The sequence below is a fragment of the Periophthalmus magnuspinnatus genome, chromosome 15 (genome assembly GCF_009829125.3).
Source record: "Periophthalmus magnuspinnatus isolate fPerMag1 chromosome 15, fPerMag1.2.pri, whole genome shotgun sequence".
Lineage (NCBI taxonomy): Eukaryota > Metazoa > Chordata > Actinopteri > Gobiiformes > Gobiidae > Periophthalmus > Periophthalmus magnuspinnatus.
Genome location: NC_047140.1, coordinates 30914693 through 30939756, shown reverse-complemented (window position 1 = coordinate 30939756; position 25064 = coordinate 30914693). Strand labels below are relative to the sequence as shown.

The 25064-nt window shown below is 43.0% G+C and overlaps 1 protein-coding gene across 1 annotated transcript; it reads right to left on the bottom strand.

Annotated features, from left to right (window-relative positions):
* Positions 1–1312: 1312 nt before the first annotated feature.
* tnfaip3 (tumor necrosis factor, alpha-induced protein 3) lies at positions 1313–23292 on the bottom strand. The gene is made up of 9 exons (XM_033979373.2): positions 23055–23292; positions 19756–20137; positions 7149–7339; positions 6904–7045; positions 5608–5778; positions 5296–5476; positions 4272–5224; positions 3991–4196; positions 1313–3864 (listed from the first exon to the last, which is right to left on the bottom strand). The coding sequence occupies exons 2-9, from the start codon at positions 20060–20062 to the stop codon at positions 3583–3585; spliced, it is 2433 nt and encodes an 810-aa protein (XP_033835264.1). The 5' UTR covers positions 20063–20137; positions 23055–23292; the 3' UTR covers positions 1313–3582.
* Between the last annotated feature and the right edge of the window lie 1772 nt (positions 23293–25064).

The window sequence follows — 25064 nt, the reverse complement described above, 5'->3', positions numbered from 1 at the left end:
AAAACCCAAATTTGTTGTATTTCAGTCCCTTTATCCTCTTATACAGATTCTTCCCGAAGCCTTGAAAACAAAAGCTCTGTGTGCAGAATGTGAAATATAAAGTGTAATATTATATATATATATTTATTATGTGTCTATATTTGTTAAATACATCATGCCCTGTGAATGTGAAAGTAAAAGTGAAGTTTATTCCACTGTATATTTGAATTAAATATATATAAATAGTATTAGCATTAGTGATGTGAACAAGTTGATTCTTTTGAACGGCTCCTTAACATAAACGGTTGAATCTGGATGTCATTTTTTTAAAGGAACTGAATCTTTTTGTTTCTGGATTGTTCACATTTTTTACACAGATTAAAGATGAATCAACACAAGAAACAGAAGCACAAAAAATATATTTATATCAGTTGATTATTATTATTATTATTATTATTATTATTATTATTATTATTATTATTATTATGGTTATTATTATGGTTATTATTATTATTATTATTATTATTATTATTATTATTATTATTTTAATTATTATTATTGTTATTATTATTATTATTATTACTATTATTATTATTGTTATTATTATTATTGTTGTTATTATTGTTGTTATTATTATTATTATTATTATTATTATTATTATTATAGTGCAATGTTTTATTCAGATTATCCATCATTCTAAAGGTTAAACTCTCTCCACTCAGTTTGATCCAGTTTTCTGTGATTATTTTGTTGTAAATTGAGTCTCACTTTGGTCCGTCGTATAAACAAACACCAAAAGAGCCGGAGTTTTGAACGGCTCTTTGACATGAACAGATCCAAAAGACTCGGATCCCACAAAGGAGCCGAAAGTCGTGTTCATGAATGTAGTAGAAAGTACAGATACTGCTCTCAGATGTACTCAAGTACAAGTAAAAAGTACACATTGTAAAATGCACTTAAGTAAAGTACAAATACCTAAAAATTCTACTTAAGTGCAGTACTTTACTACTTTTTGTTCATTAGTTTGACTTTTTACCGTTTAAGCACATTTTTAACAGAAACTTTGATACTTTTACTTAAGCAGATTCTGTTTTCATGTGATATTTTTGCTTTTACTTAAGTATTTTTTGCCCTGGTATCTGTACTTTTACTTGAGTAGTGGACACGCTCATGTCAGGAGCCGGTTTGACGAGTCTAAGAACATGTGACCTGACGTTTTGTGCGACTTTTACACGGCTAAACGTGTCCGACGGCGTTAGATTTCCTCATCTTTTATCGTCTGGTGTTGTACAGAATCACCATTTTTTAAAAGAAAGAACCACAAAACACCGAGTTCAGATTTCTTAATAAAAATAATTCATTTCAGGACAACATATAAATAATTGGATCACACAGTACAGATCTTGATATGAATAAATACTTCACAAATAAAACCAGCCTTTTTTCATACGATACCCTAAAAATCACACAAAGAAAAACTTCCACACAGTTTGCATGTTTTTGTTACACTGTTCCTCTGCAGATGCTTCTCCCATCCTCGGAATGTCCCTAAACGAGTCGGAGCGCCATCCCTACACGCCTCAGCAGCTTAGACAAGTCATGTGCAACGTATCAGATGCCCTCCCAGTCGAATTCAGGCAGCGCCCAAAGCGTCTCGGGCGTCTGGGGAGCGGACTAACCGGCCTTCGATTGATTAAGGTTTATCTAGAGGTGATTAAAGCACACAGAGTTCTACGTAGGCCGCGGCGGAGTTCTACGTAGGCCACAAGAACACGGGCGGGCCAGCTTCAGATACAGAGAAATGAGAAGGCAGAAGAAGGCCGAAGTCTACGCGGGTCCAGCTAGAGCCTCAGGTGAACATCGGCCCGCAGCGGGGACGGGTCGAAGGTCAAATCGTTAAACGGGATCGATTTGTGCGTCGTTTTCAGTAGTTTACGCATCAGATGTTTGTGTTTCTTATCGCGTTCGTGGGGCTCGTCCGAGGACATAAACAGCAGTTATCGCGGCGATGTGGACCTAAGCGTCTGTGGCGGCGTAGAATCGGCCCGGCTGTTTGAGGAGGTAACAACGACTGGGAATGATGGCACGTGTCTTTGAACTTTGAAACACATTACAGTAAAAGAAGAAAATGAAAATGTCAGTTCTGTCTGTAGCTGCACACCAGGTGAATGTTTGTTTCTTATGAGGCATCGTGTTACGGGTCCAAGAGTCTGGACCGAGATCCATATTCACAAAGCGTTTGTTAAGCGGGGGCGCTGACCCGGCGGCGCCGCGCAGGCCCCTCTGGTCCATGAAGGTTGAATTACGACTTAAAGGCAAAACGTTATCGAGGATCAGCCCCCATAATGCACTGCAGGAAAGCAGCACTAACACATTCAGGTAAAGCAGACAATGGGATTTCTGTCTGGAATTTCAAAAGTGTCGCCATGGCACTTCCAGTGGGCGGAGCAAAGAGATTACGTTTGCTTACATCACCTCTGGCTAAGGTGGGGCGTATACAATCTCAAAGAGCTGTGTCTATATAAACGTGTGTGTAGTGGAGTCGCACTGTCCAGTAGTGAGAGTTTGTGCATAATATGTATAAATGTGTTTCTAAGTGCTCGAGTGGTCAGTAAACAAGAAAACAAGGACCAAGGCAACAGATTCAGTTTAGAGGAAAAGGGAAATAAGAGGAAGTAAAGGCGGATATAAAGATGAGTCTCGTCTCCACTGTGTCCATCAGAATCTCGGCTACAATGAAGAGGCTTGGAGTTCTGTAGCACCAAAACTAGCAGGGGCCTGCCCTGTCTGTCTCGCACGTTTCTTATGTTTTGTTCCTTGTCAAGTAAAAACATTTTATCACAAAAATCTATGAAATAACAATAGTAGATTTTTTTTTTGTCAAAATATAAACTGATACTATCATTGCTCGTCAATTGGAAGAAAAATATTGTATTTCTGAATTTTACAAGAGTATTTTTGGCATTAGTTTTTGGAACTTTTCAAACTAAAATGGAGCTGAGCCGACCAGGTCAATTGTCATTTGAATTCTTTCAAGCCCTTCACTGAAAAGAAAGTTCCAGCCCAGTTCACTCCTTTTCCTCCATTAGTCTGTGGGCATCCAAAGCTGCATCCCTCGCTCTCCAGAGCAATGCTAGACAGACAGGCAGACAGATACACAGATGCATTGGGACAGACGACACTCAAACTGGGTTTAAATCCTTGGCTGTGGTCTAGAAAGCAATGTCAGATGCTTCTCATTATGTCGACATACAATCATTTTGTCCGGCACGATGTACTGCGTACCTCTAAATACACTAAAGTACACTGTACACTAAAGTCTGACATGAGGCCACACCCCTCGCCGTGCGCATGCACAAAGAGGTATTCTGGACGCCATGTCTAATGTGAACACACACACACTCACCTCCTCCCCATGTACACACACGCTGCTTCACATTCTACATGGGGGTGGGTTTTAGGCCATAAGGTACTAGTAAGTCACTAGCTAGTGAGTTGGTTAGTTAGTATCAGAGGTGCATTGACTGGCATAAGTGCCCGAGCGGGGCGGCGGCTCTAGCGTGCTAGCGTGCTAGCGATGTGTCATCATTGTTGCTTATGTGATCAGCCGCGATAAATCTGTTTAAAGTGGTCACACTCGTTGCAGTAGCCCTGTTTCTCTTGGTTAGCGTAGTGGTCACAGCCCTGTGTCCGGCATCGCTGCTTGGACTTTTCCTTGGGCGCCTGCGCCCGTCTGCCCCCCTCTCGGCCCTGCCCGCGCGTGTGGCACTCCGGACAGAGGTCTGTGCACCCCGGGGACACGTTACTGCAGCCGCTCCTACGGCACTGCGTCTGCGTCTGCGTCTGCGACTGCTGGGAGGATCTTGGCTTCGTAGCACGGTCACGCTTAGAGAAAACACACAAACACAGAGGTTTTGTTACCATTAATAATAATGTGAAATGTGCTAGTATTTACATGCAGTACTAGTACATGCAGTACTAGTACATGCAGTACTTCGGCTCAGTCCTTACCACCACGAGAGGAGGAGAGTGGGGTGTGCGGTGAGCCACTTGGTTGAGTCGTGCGCTCTGTTCTTTGACGTAGCACTTGTCGCAGTATCCCTCCAGCATGGCCTTCCCGACCGCCCCGCAGCCGGGCCCACGACAGCGAGACGCATTCTGGAAACCTGCCTCCAAACCGTGCCGGCTTTGTACAGGCGCAGGGGGCGGAGTCAGATCTTGACACAACGACAGAGAGATCGTGATTTCACTGAAACATCTGACTGTAAAAACACAAGCTGAGTTTGACTTACGGTGGTTCGTTTGATAGTCTACGTAGCAAATAGTGCAGAAGCCCAACTTCTCAGGCGTCCCAAAGAACTGGCAGCCTGATCTCTTACACGGCCGGGCCAAAGGGGTCTGCCAGGCGGACGTGTGCCCCGGGGTGAGGGTGTCTCTGGCCTGACTCCAGGCTGAAGACGAGGCCTCAGTCCTTGAGTTGTTCTGAGGTTCTCCTCTCTCTGGAGCCTGTTGTCTCTGCATACAGGGAGGACACAGGCCGTTGAATATCCTGAAGGCCTCCTGTCTGCACATGCTGCAGCGCTCCGCTTCGGCCTCTCGTCCTCCCCACTGAGTCCAACCGGGGCCCTGGGCCGTGTGCGGGGCTATGGGCCCCCCGTTAGAGCAGGGGAGTCCCGCGGCCGCCGTCCCCGTGGCCGGGGGGGCGTGGTTCTGTCTGGAGTTGAAGCAGCGCTCGCACAGTCCGTCGTGCTCCACGCTCAGAGTGAACAGGCAGCCCGGCGTCTTACACTTCATGGCGTGAGTCTCACTGTACAGACTGAGGCTGGGGGCTGTGGGTGGGGCCGAGCGAGGGCTGGACAGCACCACCCCTCTCCCCGAGGAGGAGGACGGTGGACTGCTGCTCCTAGCTCCTCTGGAGCTGCCTTCGCTTTCTGAGCCTTGGATCCCTCCGCCCTTGGCCTGCACCACCCCCTCTATCCTGGCTCCTCCCCCGGTCGCCTGCCTCTTCTCAAAACACTCATGACAATGAGGCTGCGTGTCCACAGAGACGTAGAAGGTGCAGCGTGGAGTGGCACAGCGGATTTCGATGAGCGAGAGCTGAGACACAGAGAAAGGCGGAGGCCGCTGAGGCTGGGCGGCCCACGCCTGCTCCTTGTCCTCCTGCCAGCGCTGGTACTCGTGGTTCACCAGCTGCAGATAATCCTCCATCAGGTTCATGTCCTCTGGAAGGTTCCCCTCGTCCAGCCTGAAGAAGAGTTATAAACGTTTAGAACATAAAGGTTTGAAGCACATTAAAGCCGTCTGTTGGAGCAGTACCGCGCCGCGTTGATGATGCGAGTGGCGTCGTATCCGAGGCCGATCACGGGGATCTCGATCAGGAGCAGATAATCTTTGAGGAGTCGTTCTTTCTGCTGCTGCTCCTTCTCCATCAGAAAGTGAACCTTCAGCTCCTCAAACCCTCCTCTGCCCGGGTTGATCAGAGGCACGGCTCGAATCTCTGACCATTTAAGAACAAAACACAGAGATTTACACAAAGAGACGGGCAAAAACATTTAAGACGGAAACAACAAAAACAAATCCAGAGCTTTTCACTGTTAAACTCTTCAAACTCGTCGTGTCTTTTCCCACCTGGGCCGCTGTCTTTGATGGTGATGAGCGGGGCAAAGTGCTGGGAGTCGTAGCCGAGGACGATGGGGTACTTGTAGCACTCTGCGGGGGGCCAGTGCAGGGGGAGGTAGATCCCGCCCACGTTCAGAGGAGAGATGGACGAGCCCGACTTCATACTCCGCACCACCTGGTCTGTAACACGAGGAGACAAGACTGAGGACGCTGGAGCAGAAGAAGTGACGTTTGGGAACGAGTCGGCTCTTTTGAACGGTTCCTTAACGGTTGGAACTGGATCTAATGTTTTAAAAGAACCAACCGGCTTTTTCTTTACAATTTTTTTGCATTTTTTTTATCCTGATTAACCCTGAACCAACACAAGAATCAGCTCAGAACCAGAACAGGCGACACGACTGAGAGATCTGAGTACAAAAAACATCTTTAATAACATAATAATGGTTCGTTTTTTTTAATTATTATTATTGTAGCGCAACATTTTATTTTGAATTTCATATTTCTTAAGGGTAAACTCACTCCACTCTCAGTCTGAACCATTTTAAACACGTCTGAGTCGTTTCTGTGATTAGTTTTGTTGATAAAATGAGTCTCACTTTGGCTTTTTTTATATAAATAAATATTAAAAGAGCCAGTGTTTTGAACGGCTCTTTGACACGAACAGATCCAAAAGATTCGGATCCCACAAAGGAGCCGAATGTCCCATCACTAGACAAATAAACTACTACTGTATTCAATTCAATCAGTTTAATTCAATCTTTAGTAAGAACAAAGAAGATCTGGTTCAAAATGAATAGCAAAATAAAAATAAATAAATTAAATTAAAAATAAATAAATAAATAAATAAATAAATAAATAAATAATAATAATAATAATAATAATAATAATAATAATAATAATAATAATAATAATAATAATAATTAGACACACCATCTCTATGTTTTTTGTTTTATGTTTTACTTTATACATGTTTTACTATTTCTACAGTTTATATACACACAGAAAACATCAAATATATGAAGTAATATATGGAATTATGTAGTAAAGGAAAGAATTTATATAACTCTACTAAATATTTTCTTTTATTTCGGGTATTTTTTTCACTTTTTTTTCTTTTCCATTTATTTTACTTTATATATTTGACATCTGTGTGTATTAAGATGTAGAAAGTAGTAAAAATAAAGAAAAAAACCCGAATTAGAGGGTGTGTCCAGACTTGTGACCGGTCGTGTAAGTGTGGGTCAGGGGTCAAAGGTCAGGGGTCAGGGGTCAGACTCCGACCGAAGCAGATGAGAGAAAACACACCTGCGATGACGATGATGGGTCTGCGAAGGATGTTGGACAGGATGAAGATGTGAATGTCCTCCAGAGAGTCGAACTGAAGCCCGTTGCTCGTAGAAACCGGAGACGCCATCTTGACGATCTTCTCCCACTCCTCCTCCCAGTTCTGGAACAAACACAGAAACAACACGATGGAAAACTCACGCGGCGGACATTTTAACGGAGGGTCTGAAGGGGCGGCGAGGGGGGGGGGGGGCGGCCGTTCGTACCATGGTGGTGTAGCGCAGTCCGGTCTGGGTAAACTCCTGGGACTGAAGGAGCTCGGCCTGGAATCGAGCTTTGAAGACGCCCGTGTCCGTCTCCTTCAGGACGCTGTGGAGAGCTTTACGCAGCACGAGGTCTGTGTCCTGAACGCCCAGCATGTACTGAGAGGCGGCGTGGAGGAGGCAGTTCCCGTCCCCTGTGGAGAGAGACAGAATATGTTAATCAGCTGGTAGAGTTTGACCACTGATCTGAAGGTTTGACGGTTCGAATCCCGCCCTTGACCTTCAAAACATCATCGGTGGAGCGGGTTCGATCCACTCACACACTCTGACAGTGCGATTTTATTAAAGTATTAATCTCATCTGCAGCTTTACAGTTTATAGTCCGATTACACTTTTTCTCCTTTTTCAAACCCCTTTAAATAAATTTATAATAATAATAATAATAATAATAATAAATACACAATAAAGAAAAATCAAATAAGCATATAATAATAATAATAATAATAATAATAATAAAGAAAAAAATAAAATACGCATATATAAATAATAATAATAATAATAATAATAATAATAATAATAATAATAATAATAATAATAATAATAATAATAAAGAAAAAAATAAAATAAGCATATATAAATAATAATAATAATAATAATAATAATAATAAAGAAAAAAATCAAAAAATATATATTAATAATAATAATAATAATAATAATAATAATAATAATAATAGTAATAAGTAAAATAATAAGTAAAATAATGAAAATAATTCCGTCCAGGTTTTAATTACTTCCGTACAGTAATTGCAGATTTCTTCCATCAAAACACAACAGCAGAAATTGCAATATACATGTTCATTATGTACTATACATTAAAAATAAATAAATAAATAAATAACTGAGTGTATTGTGTGAACTGGGCTAAATTCTGGGCCCCTGGGTACAAATCATCTCGGGGGCCCCCACTACATGTCGTCTACTGAAAAATGCCCACACAGACTTTGTGAGGGGCCATTCTTTGCACGTTTCTTTGATCGGAGGTTTGGTCCTGGTCCTGCTCAGGGTAAGGGCTGGAGTGGGACATCTCCACCAACAGCCCCCTCCACCCAAAAACCTTTTTTAACCCTTGCATGTTCCTCCAAGTCGAGTTACGCTGAAGTTCCTCTGGACTTAATTTGACCCCAGTTTGTTTCTCTTATAACTCAGCCATAAATAACATACTTTTTCATACTTATTTTCAGCCTGACTTCAGACTAATGTACTGATACCAAATGTATGTTTTTATTTTGGCTAATAGGACGTATTTTAGTTCAAAATTGTGCATTTTGGACCTCAAAATCTCCTGCAGCTCTTAATTTCCATCACTGTCCTGTGTTTGTCAAGTACAGAGGTGGAAATTAAGTCGATCTGAGATATAAGAGAAACAAATTTGGGTCAAATTGAACTTTAACATAACTTTTTTTCAGACAGTTCTTACTTTACAATCAACATTTTTTATTTTATTTTTTTTTCATTTTTGATAGAAATCATCAAAACGAACAAATAGCCGAATTTTCAACTGATTTGATTAAGAAATGACCGAGTTCTGCTGTGACAGATTTGCTTTTGGGGTCATAAATTTACCCCGGGACAACACAGGGGTTAAAACACCAGACATTTTAACAACTACGATGAGCCAGATCACACAGCAGCTTAAACCAACACTTCTTTATCCAATCCAATCCACTTTATTTATGTAGCACATTTCATAAACTAATTGTTTCCAAAGTGCTGCACAGAGACAAAGTGACATAAAATAAAAAGGAACAACAATCAAAAATAAATAGGTGCTCATTTAATTTGACTAATAACTAACTGTACATAAAATCAATAAAACACAAAAAAAAAAAAAAAAAAACCCACAGAGGACCACACTTTACTATGTTCTGTACTTGGAGGAGGCATTTTATGGGTTTTACATATGTTTGGTGTTTGTTTTTAGGGTTTACGTGTGTGTATATGTGTAAAAAGTTCATTTGGTTTAATGGAGGTTTAAGAGTTTTAAAGAGCAAATGTTATTTTTAAACAGTAATAGTGTAGTTTTATTCATTATAAAAGGCGCCTGATACAACGCACCAGGTTCTGATGTTGCACAATGCACTTTTGCACTTTGGTAATTGAAAAAAATGAATAAAAACTGTCTTCTGCCTCACAAAACACGGCTAAAATCCAGACTACGTTACATTTGGCGTCGTACCCTTGCCCCCTCAGTCCCCCCTCAGTCCCCCCTCAGTCCCACGCCCCTGTAAACTGCCTCAAAATTGGAAAATCGCTCTATAAAAATCAGATTATTTACCATTTCACAAAGACGTCTCACTGATTGTGCGTGCGCTGAACATAACCGGTTCACTGTGCACAGCCAGACGCGGGGATTTCCAGATTGCCGCCACTTCTGACGTCTAGACAAGAGGAACGCAACATGTTCTCGCGAAGATAAACAACCGTGACTATTGTTGTTGTGCAATAGAGCCAAAGACGTGTTTCTATGTAAATATGAAGTGTGCAATCGAGGTAAGTACATGTATTTGTGAAGAGGGAAGCGCCTACGTGTCTGTTATAAAACATTTTGAGGTTCGAAGTGAATACAGACGATAAACGATGATATTTAAACTTATTTACGCCACTGACGCACAACCTAAGAGCAGATTTAAACCACAAAAACTATTAAAGAGCTGCAATATTGTTCAAAATCCTGCAGAATGAAACACTTTCGTTGTTAATTTGCATCCGTAATGAGTCAGTAAAGTTACGTATTTAAGGTTTTTACGGGTTCAATCTGATCATACAGACGAGAAATAACCGGAAAATTCCCTGTCGTGCAAAGAAAAAGTGATGTACGATAAATACCGACCTAAAAAAAGTACACGTTTAATCTGATATCTGGAAATGTGGCTTTAAATTGATGCGATAAAACAGTTTACAGGTCGAAATCAGGCCAGGAAGTCTCACAATGTTTGAACTTTTCTGTCGTTTTTCTGCCGTTTCTTGAGATAAACAGCTACGTAAAAAAACACTTCGATCAGTTTGTTCTTGTTGTATTTTCGTTAAAAAGTCTCCACGCCGGTTTGGTTGCAGGGTTGGTATTCGTCGCAAACACTGGCCTTTCTGTTGTTGTGAAACCGGAGCCATGTTTTGTGAATATAATCTGGAATACCCTGTTGTTCCCGCTGCTGCCCTAAACACAGGAATTTCCCCGCGATCACTTCTGCCTTTGTGTGTGTGTGTGTGTGTGTGTGTGTGTTCCTCTTCTCTGATCCGGCTCGTCAACGCCGCTCAGCTGGTCCTGGACTTTCCACAAGGGGCGGGGCTTTGTCTTAGGGGCGGGGCTTGGACCGGGTGGAATGTTATTTTTCAACAAACGTAATCAGTAATCAGACTTTGATTGATAAGTATTTCTGCTAAACGACTGCGGCGAGAGTGAAACTTAAATGACTTTGAAGGAAAAAACAAACTGAGGAGGGTTTCGACGGCGCAACCAGCCAACATTTTTATTATTTGTATTATTTTTGCAGCTTTCTACATGTTATAGACGCACAGAAAACATCGAATATATGAAGCAAAATATCTGGAATTATGTCGTAAATAAAGACGACTTAAATATTTAGGCTGGATGTTTTAAGGATTTGAAAATAAAATATAAAAAAACAAAATCACCTAATGCTTTACTTTATGTCGTCTGTGTGTAAATAAAAGGTGTGTAAAAAAAAAATAAAAATAATAATAATAATAAGACGAGAGGGTGTGTCCAAAGTTTTAACTGTTTAAACTCTGTCCACAAGAAATATATAAAATCTAAAGGAGAAAACACTGTAGGAGTGAAGTGTTGCCATGTCGTTACTTCGAAGTCATAAATAATAATACAGTTAATCCTCGTTATATCGCGGTTCACCTTTCGCTGTCTCGCGGATTTTTTAGAGCAATTTCGCATGTTTTTTTTTTCCAGCGTATGAACGTGCATCGTGTTGTGCGTCCTGATTGGCTGTTGGACTGTAGACCATTGTGTCGTGCGTCCTGATTGGCTGTTGGACTGTAGACCATTGTGTCGTGCGTCCTGATTGGCTGTTGGACTGTAGACCATTGTCCATCAGTCTCCTCCGTGCCGTGTCTCCTGTCCAGTACAGAATGTGTTCAGACAAATTTACATAAACGTTGGATCTCAGTGTGACTCTGAAGTGCTGTACGTTTGCGATTTGTTTTCTCCCCGACAAAACCCACAATGTCGATGAAACGTTCTGCACCGACAAAGACGCCTACGAAGGTTTGAACTTTGAGAGAGTTTAAACGAGAGAGAAATGTGAGAAAATGTTAACGCCTGTGTGAGAAAAGTGTATAAAGTGTGTGGTGAGGGGTTTTACAGACAAAAACAGAGAGAATAATGTAAAAAATATGATTGATGAAACGTTCCGCACCAACAAATTTCAGAAACACTTTGGAATTAAAAGTGTGCCTCGTGTTTTGTTCTTGTGTTGTTTCTCTGATGGAGAGACGCCTCTGTGGACACCGCTGGAGCAGAGACACGTGAACGACACATTTAAAGCAACGCCGAGGAAGAGGGATATAATGTACGAAGGTTTGACGTTTGAGAGCGTTTAACTCTTTAGCGTCGGATCCTGTCGTCGCCGTTAGACTCGCGGTTGTGGACTTTCCATCGCCGTAACTCCGCAGCCGATTGTGCTTCATGTAAATCCAAACGGCGTCTCAAAGCGGAGGCATGAGGCGACCAATCAGAGCGCAGTTACTCAACGCGTCAAAGGAAAAATAAGGATGGATGTGTAAAATAGAGGAAGTTGTGTGAAAAAATACATTCTGATACTTCCTTTAACATTTTTATGGCAACCGCAACTTCGCTGGGAACAGACCACGACTCCATTCGAATCAAATTAGCCGTTTTGTCATGTGATAGTCAAACCGAACAACGCTTCTGCCTGCGGGGGGGTCATGATTTGCGTGTTTTTTTCAGCGGCGTAATGGTATATCCCGGCGTAAGGGTAGATACAAAGACGTCTGCTCCATTTCTCAGTCCCTAGGTGTAGTTGAATTTCATCTCTCTTGCATCACTTCAACAAAAAAGCGTCGTCAAAAAGGACAGACGCAGCAGCACATTCTCAGAAGAAGAGTGCACTTTTGACAGACGCTCTAAATATAGACACTTCCTCAAAACATTACCGCTGAAGGAAGCCGACGTTTTTTTCTCCGGTTGAGTTTGAAAGTGACGTAACGATTCCACGCTTCTGTATTATTATTATTATTATTATTTTAGCGACGTTCACCTGTGACACTGACCAATCCCTGTAGACTGTATGTGTAAGTGGACATAGCTAACCTGCTAGCCGCCGCGTTACGAATAGAAAGTTAGCATGGCTGCGCTTCAGTTCACTTTAAAATGTTCGCATTCGTTTTTATTTCGCTTTCGTCTCCGTAACTAAAGATATGAACATTAATAACAGACAAATCAAGCGCCGTCTTTCCCCGATAGCGTTAGCAACAGGTTTGATTGACAGCGTTGCTAAGCGCCTGATCCCTGTCAAACTAAAAATGTGAGTGGGAAGGGGCGTTACCTTCCACAGTCTTGCTCTGGATTGGCTCTTTGGTCGCTATGATACTCACGCTCGGAATCCCAAATATAGAAATCAGCTTGAAATTTGGCGCGACAACCGCTAGCCTTGATTAGCTTTACAGTTGTCTCTCGCGGTGTGACTCTGAAGTGCTGTACGTTTGCGATTTGTTTTCACCCCGACAAAACCCACAATGTCGATGAAACGTTCTGCACCGACAAAGACGCCTACGAAGGTTTGAACTTTGAGAGAGTTTAAACGAGAGAGAAATGTGAGAAAATGTTAACGCCTGTGTGAGAAAAGTGTATAAAGTGTGTGGTGAGGGGTTTTACAGACAAAAACAGAGAGAATAATTGTAAAAAATAAAGCTGATACTTCACGGATTTCACCTACTGCAGGTTATTTTTAGAATGAAATCAGGGACCACTGTATAGAATCAGCTCCAGATTAGCCGCTATAACTGCTAGCCTCGATTAGCTTCATTTGTTCTGTAGCTGAACGCCGTGGGTGACGTCACACTCACTTAAAAACCATCATGAGAATCTTAAATCAGTCCTGAAGCCGACAGGGAGGGATGTGCTCGTATTTCCATGTGGACTGGTCTGTATTACAGGTGAACTGCACCACAATAAAGCAGAAGTGTGGGTTATTTATGTCAACTTTAACCCTCTGATGCATTAATTATGAAAGCCTTGGTCAAGATTTTTTTCTGACGTGTTTTTCTTCTTCTCAGGACATGAAACAACACTGTGAACTGCCTGTAAAAATGAATTAACTTGTGTTTTATTGTAAATATACGGACATACGTTTCTTTTTATGCTTTGATTTATTTATTTTAACAATTTTTGGGAAATTTCAACACTGTATAGCCCTGTTTAGCCCTGAATAAGAAAACCAACCAGAGGAAATTTACTTGCAGTTACACCGACTGACCACTGAATTGACCTCAATGGAGTGTGGCAGCAGAGAGCACTCTAGAGTCTGATGTGCAGCTCCACCACATAAACCAACGCATTAAAGAAGAAGTTATGTTTAAGCGTCTGTCCACTGCAGTGACCGCTGTGCACCAGAGGGTTAACCAGAGAAAAACGGTCACTTCCTTCACGGGTAATGTTTTGCGGAAGTATCACTGTTTAAAAAAAGTGAACTAAGTGTCACCGTGGGCTGGCCCCTTATCGTCTGTCTGAGCTTCCGTGCATGTCCCCAGTAGAACTTTGAAATCGGCTGACCACATGTTTTCGGATGTTCTGAGATAACGGCTGAAACCTCGAGGGGGCGGGGCTTTTCCTTTCTCTACGTTTCTGTGGGACAAAGACGACGACTCGAGTCTTGTCTGAGTTTATCTGGAGAAAACGGCAGCATGTAGAGACTGAACAACAGGGGTCCCAGGATTGACCCCTGGGGCACCCCACAGAAACATTTTCCGATTTCAACAAAGTACTCCCTGTTTTCTAGATAGGACTTGAACCAGTTTAGTGCCGTACCACAGATGCCCTCCCAGTCCTCTAGTCTCTGTAAATATGTATAAATCTTTGGTGAAAACTCATGTGTGCGCAGACCGTAGACTGTATATAAATGGACAGAGCTAATCCGCTAGCCGTCGTGTTCCAAATAGGTTAGCATGGGCGCACTCCCGGCTCCATCGGCTCTGGCTTCAGTTCATTTTGCATTGAAAAACCGTGCCCCCTCGCTCTGTGTTTGTTATGGACAAACTGAGACTCGCGCAGAAGTCCAATAACAAAACACCGCTCGGGTTCGGATCAGGGAGGCCGTTCTTCCGCGGTAACGCCTAAACATTCCACCATAGAGATACACGTAGAACACCCCCAGTGTGACGTCACCGCGAAGAATCGATAAGAGTTTAAGTGTTTTATTGGTATATTGGTTTCAGAGGTCATGTGGCGTTCAGAGGGTTGATAGATGAGGAACAGGGGAGTTTTTTGGACAAAGAAAGTCCCGAATAAATGTGCACGACGCAACGCTGAGGTCCTGTATCAGTCTGTGTAAAAGTGTGTGTGTTTGCGCCAGTGACTCAGCAGCCGTCAGTCAGGCCTGTGTGTGTGTGTGTGTGTGTGTGTTTGTGTCTTACAGGGACAAAAATCAGGTCCTCATAACATAAAAACTATATTATTAGAACAATAAAACGATTTAAAGTTCAGATATGAGTTTAGGATATGGACAAGGTCAGGGCCGTCGACAGAAATTTGGGGGCCCCGGGGCAAGAAACCTCACGTCGCCCCCCCCTCCCCCCCCTCTGATATAAATTAATAAGATGAGGGTCCAATTCCCTGGTTAGCATCAGTCTCCAGGAAATGCAAGTAATCAATATACTGTCTGCAAAAAGGATGAAAATACAACATGTGTGTGCGCGTATGTGTGTGTGTGTATATGTTAGCGTTACATTTGTGTGTGTGTGTGTGCGTGTGTGTGCTAGCTCTGTGTGTGCGTGTGTTAGCTCTGTGTGTATATATTAGCTCTGTATGTGTGCCTTAGCTCTCTGTATGTTAGCATGTGTGTGTGTGCGTGTTTGCTCTGTGTGTATGCGTGCGTGTGTTAGCTCTGTATGCTAGCATGTGGTCGTGCTTGTGTATATGTCAGCTCTGTTGTGTCTGTGTGTATATGTTGTTTGTGTCTGTGTGTGTATATGTTAGCTCTGTGTCTTCATGCTGCGTGTGTTAGCTCTGTGTGTGTATGCTAGGTCTGTGCATGCGTGTGTTAGCTCTGTGTGTATGCGTGTGTGTACATGTTAGCTCTGTGCGTGTGTTAGCTCTGTATGCTAGCATGTGGTCGTGCTTGTGTACACGTTAGCTCTGTGTATATGTTAGCTCTGTGTCTTCATGCTGCGTGTGTTAGCTCTGTGTGTGTATGCTAGGTCTGTGCATGCGTGTGTTAGCTCTGTGTGTATGCGTGTGTGTACATGTTAGCTCTGTGCGTGTGTTAGCTCTGTATGCTAGCATGTGGTCGTGCTTGTGTACACGTTAGCTCTGTGTATATGTTAGCTCTGTGTCTTCATGCTGCGTGTGTTAGCTCTGTGTGTGTATGCTAGGTCTGTGCATGCGTGTGTTAGCTCTGTGTGTATGCGTGTGTGTACATGTTAGCTCTGTGCGTGTGTTAGCTCTGTATGCTAGCATGTGGTCGTGCTTGTGTACACGTTAGCTCTGTGTATATGTTAGCTCTGTGCGTGTTAGCTCTGTGCGTGTGTGCCTGCTTGTGTACATGTTAGCTCTGTGTCTGTGTACATATTAGCTCTGTGTGTGTGTGTGTGTGTTAGCTCTGTATGCTAGCATGTGTGCCTGCTTGTGTATATGTTAGCTCTGTGTGTGTTAGCTCTGTATGCTAGCATGTGTGCCTGCTTGTGTACGTGTTAGCTCTGTGTCTGTGTATATGTTAGCTCTGTGCATGCGTGTGTTAGCTCTGTATGCTAGCATGTGTGCCTGCTTGTGTACATGTTAGCTCTGTGTCTGTGTATATGTTAGCTCTGTGCATGCGTGTGTTAGCTCTGTATGCTAGCATGTGTGCCTGCTTGTGTATATGTTAGCTCTGTGTCTGTGTACATGTTAGCTCTGTGTGTGTGTGTTAGCTCTGTATGCTAGCATGTGTGCCTGCTTGTGTATATGTTAGCTCTGTGTGTGTTAGCTCTGTATGCTAGCATGTGTGCCTGCTTGTGTACATGTTAGCTCTGTGTCTGTGTATATGTTAGCTCTGTCTGTGCATGCATGTGTTAGCTCTGTATGCTAGCATGTGGTCGTGCTTGTGTACATGTTAGCTCTGTGTCTGTGTACATGTTAGCTCTGTGCATGCGTGTGTTAGCTCTGTATGCTAGCATGTGGCTGTGATGTCATAGTCTCATGTTTGGAGTTTCACAGTCGACGTGAGTCAGAGCAGTGGGACTTTAAAAGAGGAACTGAGTCTCTGTGCATTACCGTAAATGTGCTCAACAACATTTCAACACATTTATAATCCACGGCTGCTTTATTTTATACTTTTTAAAGTCATATCAGAACCTGGGTTAAGTGTTTTGCCCAAGGACACAACAACAACCTTCAGATTAGCGAACAAACACTGTACAAATTTAGCTTCTGTCGCTACCGGAAAGTCAAGACTATTATCATGATTATTCACAATCGCACAATCGCAATCGAACGAGCTAAAATGTCACAATCTGGAACATTTTTGACAGAAAATTCAAGTCATTTCAATCTAACTCCATTTTATATGTCTGTTTATGTCACTATAACTTTACTTTTGCTGTTTAAAAAGTGTAATTTTACTTTTTGACCTGTTGTATTTGGTTAAACTTGATGCTAACTGTAAAAAAAACGTGAATATCAGAATGTTTAGGATCAAGTTTTGAGCGGGAAAACCAGAATTACTCGGGAATATTTAAAGGCAGAGGCAGCAAAAATGGAAAACTGTGTTGATTTGATGCATGACATTTATTTTATGGATAAACTGATTTAAGATTAAGATTAGAAACAGAGAAGTTTGAGAATATTTGGAAAAAAGTGGCTGGATTTTGCAAAATATTGATCTAATTGTCAATATTCCCCAATTTTAGTTATGTTATTGTTAATTTTATTTTCTCTATAAGAAAAAACAAACAGATGTTGGTCAAAATATTTCTGATTATAAAGTATATATTATGTTTATTCTGTCCTGCAAAATCAATAAATATATAATTAAAATAAAAAAAACAACAGTAATTTTATAATGTGGGGAACAGACGATGGAAGGGGAAATTAATTAGATTTTTTTTTTTTTTTTTTATCGCGTGCCAACTCCATTCAGTGTTTTTATTTACAACAAAAACCACAGCGCTCCATGGAAACTTGAGCTCTGCCCTTGAGTACTTCTACTTCCTGTTTCTAATTTCCACTGTCACTTACAGAACAACATCAGAAAATAGAACGCACACGACGACGTTCACAACGCCACGGTCCAACGCACAAGGGCCAGGTGACTTTAAATAATATGTGTTAATTCATATAAAACGACTTTACGCCGCCATTTTGAAACGGACGGTGGGATTTAAAGCCCAAACCTGAGCCATAAACGTGACGTATTTAAACCATCAACAGCTTAAATTTGATCTAAATTACAACTAAAATGTGAAAAATCGCGCCGTTATTGCAAAGAAAATGACCAAATCAGAAATACTGCGCTAAAAATATATAGTTCCAGGTTTAAACAGCACTGCTACTCAAGTAAAAGTACAGACACAGAGGTAAAATGTTACTCGAGTAGAAGTACAGGCACCGAGGTAAAAAGCTTCTCGAGTAAAAGTAAAAACATCAAAATATATAGTTCCAGGTTTAAACAGTGCTGTTACTCGAGTAAAAGTACAGACACGGAGGTAAAAAATTACTCAAGTAAAAGTAAAAACATAAAACATCACATGAAAAAATCTACTTAACTAAAAGTATTGAAGTACACGTTTAAAAATGTACTTTAAGAGTAAAAAGTAAAAGTATTTAAGTACCCAGTTAAAAATATAAATGTACTTAAAGAGTAAAAAGTAACGTGGTAAAAAATATAAAAATATAAATTCAAATCACATGAAAAGTACTTTTTACTTTTCAGTCCTGTTCAAAAACATAGTGGAGTAGAAAGTACAGATACTGCTCTCAAATATACTGAAGTAAAAGTGAAAAGTACACACTGTAAAATGTACTTAAGTAAAGTACAGATACCTGAACATTCTACTTAAGTACAGTACTTTACTTCTTGTACTTTGTTACCTTCCACTCTGTTTTTAAAAGTACAGAAGGACAAATACATAAAGTGATTATAATGACAGGCCTAATTAAAAAAGCCATGTGACCTGAGCATGTGACCTGACCATGTGACCTGACCATGTGACCTGACCATGTGACCTGACCATGTGACCTGAGCATGTGACCTGACCATGTGACCTCCCGCTCTCACCTACACAGAAACACAGGGGGCAGGCCCAGAAAAAACAACATCGACGGAAACTCTCTGACAAACGCCTGAGAATTCCCCCAAAACAAACCTAAGCTCACCTCTGACACTTCACCGTCGCCGCCGCGTTCACGTTCGCGCCACAGAAAACACGCCGCCGCGATCCAAACGGGGCGTGTCTCGGTTAGTTCTGCGGCGGCGTCACTTACAGTAATGTAACGTGTGGGTAATTTTTACATCTCAGAACGCGCCGGTGCAACTCAGAAAACTCTCGGAAACATCGCAGAAAAGTCAAACTAAAGCAACAAAACGTCCGTCTACATCTGCAAAGCTCAAAACGCTCTGGTCCACCTTGTGATGTCATCAAGTGTAGTAGTAGTTTCCAAATTAACAGCTCCTTTTGGTTTTAGTTCAGCAGAGATTGGAAATTCCGGGACTGAGATTATCCAAATGAATCAAGGGAAGTTTAAAACATGACAAAGCACTTCCTGTATCAGCACGTGATGACATCATAAGGTGGAACAGAGTGTTTTCAGTTTGAGAGAAGAAGAACTCAGACGAAAATCTGCAGAGTTTGTGCGTTAAACATGTGAGAATGAAACAAAGAAACACAACTTCAGGTCTGTGTGTGACGAGGAAACAACTATGGGCCCTTTAAAATAGTGTAATTTGGGCCCCTTAGTGTAATATGGGCCCTTTAAAACTGTGTAATATGGGCCTTTTAAAGTAATATGGGCCCTTTAGTGTAATATGGCCCGTTGAAATAGTGTAATATGGACCGTTTAATATAATATGGGCCGTTTAGTGTAATTTGGGCCCTTTAGTGTGATATGGGCCTTTAAAAATTGTGTAATATGGGCCTTTTAGAGTAATATGGGCCCTTTAGTGTAATATGAGCCCTCTTCGTGTATTATGGGCCCTTTAAAACTGTGTAATATGGGCCGTTTAAAATAGTGTAATATGGACCGTTAAGTGTAATATGGGCCCTTTAGTGTAATATGAGCCCCCTTAGTGTAATATGGGCCTTTAAGCCTAATATGGACCGTTTAATATAATATGGGCCGTTTAGTGTAATATCTTTTGGCGTTTCTCACCGTTCGTCCGAAGCGGCACCATCTTCTTCACCTCCCGACACCAGTTGAGTTTCTTCTCCTGCTCCAGCGACGCCTGCATGGCCCGGTCCAAGATGGCGGCCTGCACCACCTCCCTGAAGGCCTGGGGGAAGTGGTTCATGGCGATCATCTCCAGGGTGTAGCGGTGCATGCCCCTCAGGTGATGCATGAGGCCGCCGCTCGCCGTCGGCTTGACCACGTCGTTGGGAACGCGCTGGCGAATCTTCACAGCCTTCAGCAGATTAGACACAAAGAGAAATTTGGGCAGGAAGTTCTGACCCTGCGACATGGTGGGTGGAGAGGGGCCAGGTGGGTGGAAGGTGGGGAGGAAGAGGAGGAGGCCCAACACAGAACAATGTGGAAACTGTAGGAGAAGAAGAGGACACCAGATGTGATTTTTTTGTTTTTTGTTACATTTTACTGCGCAGAACACGCTCGCAAACACTCACGCGGCGATTATAACGTGAAACCTGAGATAAACGGACAACGCTAGCCTGCTAACATGCTAACCTGAGCACGGACGCACTTCCTGTTATTTAAAAAAACGCAACACTACAACTTCATATCAGTTTAATATCAACCTTTTCTCGCAGACAAGGGGTAAAAAGCATCAGGTCGGTCAGTTTCCGGCCATTTTCCGTAAAGACCACGCCCACTTCGCCACCAAAGCACAGGTACGAGCGCACACGGTGATGAGAAGAACACTTATAATGTACAGTGGTCCCTCGTTTATCGCGGGGGGTTATGTTTCTAAAAATCGCATTCCAAACAGAAAGTGATCGTGTTTTGTGGCTTCAATTCACTTTCGATTGAAAAACTCGCTCCTCTCTCTGTACCTGCTGCGTTCAGACTCGTCATTTTGGTCTTAAATGTTCGTTTTAACCTTCTCTACATGATCCTGGGGTTTTTATTCCACTTTTCTGTCCATAAATTAAGATATAAACATTAATAACAGACAAATTAGCCGCCTTCTTTCACTCCGACTGGCCTTAGCAACAGGTTTGATTGACAGCGTTGCTAAGTTGCTAAGTCCAGACTATGAGCAGACGGAGCAGCTGCATAGGGCCCCCAAGAGCTCTACATTTATATTGAAAATAATATAATACGCCTAAATGTCCCTCTCAAACGATTACATTTGTTTTATATCTACAGTAGTAAAATATCTGCTGCTGCTGTGTTTGTTTTTGAGTCGTGAACACATTAAAATCCACCAGAAATGAAGAAAAAATGTCCACAATTTCAAAACTCTTGCCCCCCTTTCTATAGTTCTGTCCTTGTGACTGTTGTAGTTGTGACATTCCGGATGTTTTCAGTCATAAAACACAAAAGCAACTGGTCAAAGTGATGAGAGTCAGAATGTGTCAAATGTGAATCATCAACAGCTGAGCCAGGAGGGGGCCCCAGAGACACATTCAGCCCGGGGCCCCCTGAAAGCTAGAACCGGCCCTGCTTCTAAACCAGTGATATGGGCAAGAAAGGGCGTTACGTTCAACCACGGCGCTCCTGATTGGCTCTTTGGTTGCTATGATACTCGTGGACGGACTCAAACTCACTCAGCCCACGTCTTCAAACCGTCTAAACCGAAACATCAGTGAAACATTCGCAGATTAAAGATGTAAAAGTGGTTTATAAAGACACGCACGCCTATAAAATCCTCTGGTTTACACTGGGATGGGTTTGTAAAAGTCGACGGAGGTAAAAATTAACTCAACTGTAGGCGATTCTAGTCGTTTGCTGCAGAAAACGCAAAAGAGGAACGGCCTGAACTTTAGGAATGAGCGGGTTAGCGTCGCTGCTGGAGGGAGGACGGGGTTTTACCAATTTAAGGCTTCTAAATGAACAATAACGCGTTTTTATAGAAAATAATACAAGGGGCCGATGGGAAATTTTGCGTGGAGTTCCCCCTGTCCTTATGATTAAGTCTGTAACTCTAGTTTAATGCACAGTTTGCTCTGGAAAGCACCCGACACACAATCATCTCAGAGTCTGATGATCCAACGGGAATTTACTCTTTGGTCTTTAAAGTCTCTACAAAGATAAGTCAGCGAGGTCCACAGGAGGTCCCCCTATGACCAAATCTGTGTCCTGTTACCATAGAGTGTCCACAGAAGTAGGTAAATGTGGTGGAGTAAATATAGACGCTGCACGATAAGAATGAAACCAAAACAGAAAACAGAATCAGCCTCAAAAAGTGGAGGCCCCAGAGAAGCCACATGTGGAACAGGAATCAGACACATTTCCGCAGTTCTGCAAAGAAAAAGTCCCCATTATAAATACTGACCCCAAACAATGACCTGCCTCCCACTACAGAGTGTGTACAGTATTTACACTGTGTACTTTATACTTCAGACCTGACTGAGGGATCACACACACTACACACATGTACTTCTGGAACTGTTTTGTGGTTTTCCAAGTTACAGAAGCATCAGGCTCTGACCAAACAGCAACATGAGCAGCGCGCGTGGGGTCAACGCGCGTGGGGTCAGCGCGCGTGGGGTCAGCGCGCGTGGGGTCAGCGCGCGTGGGGTCAGCACATCTGTCCAGACTGTGGTGGTGGTGATGGTCAGGCCTGGACTTGTTCTGACTTTATCACTGGACTTGGGGGAGGCACAGTTTAAGTTCCACGCACAGCCGTAACTCCAGCAGCAGCAGCAGGTGCAGAGAGCCGCACAGAGCCGCACAGAGCCGCACAGAGCCGCACAGAGCCGCGCAGAGCCGCGCTAGGCCGCGCTAAAGGAGCTGCTAAAGGAGCCACAGAGCCGCGGCGCACAGCGGGGCTCAGACACCCGGAGCACACGCGCCCGGAGCCACGCGCGGCTCAGTCCAGAGGAGCCGCTGCTGCTCGGGCACAGACCGTGGCGCACAGACCGTGGCGCACACCGTGGCGCACTGGCTGCGGCTTAGCCTGCCTGGCTACACAAAAACACAATAACACAAGACTTTGCTGACGTTAAAGGCTTACGTAATGCCAATGACAGCTCCATTTGTAACATACTCGGTCAAAGCGCGTGTGAGCGCGCGGTGTCGGGGCCAGTGTGGCCCTGGGGCCTGTTTTGGTGGATTAAAAGCGCCTGATCCTTTTGCCAGTGACGTCTTTGTAAACAATGGCTGTCAGAGGCTCTGTCGTGAGCTTCACGCTCCCTCCATGTCCCCACACACACACGCGCGGATAGAAGCCCAGGCCCGGGCTCTGGCTCGGGCTCTGGCCCGGGCTCTGGGCCGCGCGTCAGCCCCGGGAGCACAGATGTGTCACATGGAGACGCAGCGCACACGGCTCTTACCTGTGTGAGATGTGTGGGGATAATAACAAAGCCTTGAGCTCAGGCTCGTCCTCTCAGCCCCTCAGCCTCAGCGCTGCGGTCCTCGGCGCCATCCAAGCCTCAGTTTGCTTCACTGTCGCGGCTCATCCGGAGCTCGCAGCGCGGAGCCGTTCAGACAGAATGTGCGTCCGCTCGGTGTAAAAAAGGAAAAAGCCCAAGTCAAGGGGATTTCCACACAGGGACTTTCCGTCCACCCATTTTCTCTTCTGACGTGCGCGCGGTCATATGTGCCGCCAGGGGGCGCTCTGTGCGTCTGACACTGAACAGCACAACCCACCAATGATCCCACAATGATCCCACCTACTGTGCACAAAGGCGCGTCACTGAGGGACACAGACAGGCCGCGTCACAGCCCATTTCACCAGACAAGAGCCACACATGACTCACAACGAGTCCCAAGAATCACAGCGAGGCTCAAGAATCAGACACAACGAGTCCCATAGAGAATCAGACTGAACGAGTCCCACAGAGACTCAGACTGAACGAGTCCCACAGAGAATCAGACTGAACGAGTCCCACAGAGAATCAGACTGAACGAGTCCCACGGAGAATCAGACGCACCGAGTCCCACAGAGAATCAGACTGAACGAGTCCCACAGAGAATCAGACTGAACGAGTCCCAGAGAGAATCAGACTGAACGAGTCCCACAGAGAATCAGACTGAACGAGTCCCACAGAGAATCAGACACACCGAGTCCCATAGGTGCGAGTCTCGTTCCAGGTGTGAGCTGCTCAGTCTCCTCTTTGGTAGAACAAAAATCATCCATTGTTTTTGTTTTTGTTTGTTTACACTCAAAATTAAATAATGAGAGTTTTATTTAGTCCTGAATCATCATCACAAACTGCAGGATGAGCTTTAGTCCTGTCTGTAATAAAACACTTTTATTTATTTTTCCTTCTCTTGTCTCTTTTCCAACATAAACAAAAGACTTTAGACAGAAGGAAACAGAAACCTCAAAGTCACCAGAGTCATAATGATCTCACCAAATCTGACACACACAGAACCTCAGCCACCAGTGAGCTCCAGGTGGACTAGGACATTTTATTTTATTTATTTATTTATTTATTTATTTATTTATTTATTTATTTATTTATTTATTTATTTATTATTATTTTTATTTATTATTATTAGTAGTAGTAGTAGCAGTAGCAGTAGCAGCAGTAGTAGTAGTAGTAGTAGTAGTAGCAGTAGCAGCAGTAGCAGTAGCAGTAGTAGTAGTAGTAGTAGTAGTAGCAGTAGTAGCAGTAGCAGTAGCAGCAATAGTAGTAGTAGTAGTAGTAGCAGTAGCAGCAGTAGCAGTAGCAGTAGTAGTAGTAGTAGCAGTAGTAGTAGTAGTAGTAGTAGTAGTAGCAGTAGCAGTATCAGCAGTAGTAGTAGTAGTAGTAGTAGTAGTAGTAGCAGTAGTAGTAGTAGTAGTAGTAGTAGTAGTAGTAGTAGTAGTAGTAGCAGTAGCAGTAGTAGTAGTAGTAGTAGTAGCAGTAGTAGTAGTAGTAGTAGTAGTAGTAGTAGCAGTAGCAGTATCAGCAGTAGTAGTAGCAGTAGCAGTAGTAGTAGTAGTAGTAGTAGTAGTAGTAGTAGTATAGCTTTGGTTCACTTGTTTGTTTTTATTGTGTATTTCTGTGTCATACTTTACTATTCTCACAAACACAGTGAATGTGTGAGGCACCAATTTAAATCTAAAACACTGAAAAAATCTTATCACAGAAGGAACAAAAACAGCCCCAGACTCTGCAGAGTGTGTGTTATAATGATACACAAAATACAGAAGTCAAACCCTCTGCCCCTCCGCACACTGCCCCTCCGCACACTGCCCCTCCGCACACTGCCCCTCCGCACACTGCCCCTCCGCACACTGTGTGAATATGAGCCTCTACATAAAGTGTCTACTGTAAAACAGAATCTGAAAAACTGATCATAAATGTTATTAATGTTTAACTAATAATAAAACTGAAAATTAAATGAAGGATTTA

Coding starts and splice junctions, on each gene's coding strand:
- tnfaip3 (XM_033979373.2), bottom strand. CDS start 20,062: ATGTCGCAGGGTCAGAACTTCCTGCCCAAATTTCTCTTTGTGTCTAAT. Junction 7,340..19,755: donor GGTGCCGCTTCGGACGAACG/GTGAGAAACGCC, acceptor CTCTCTCCACAG/GGGACGGGAACTGCCTCCTC. Junction 3,865..3,990: donor ACTCTCCTCCTCTCGTGGTG/GTAAGGACTGAG, acceptor GTTTTCTCTAAG/CGTGACCGTGCTACGAAGCC.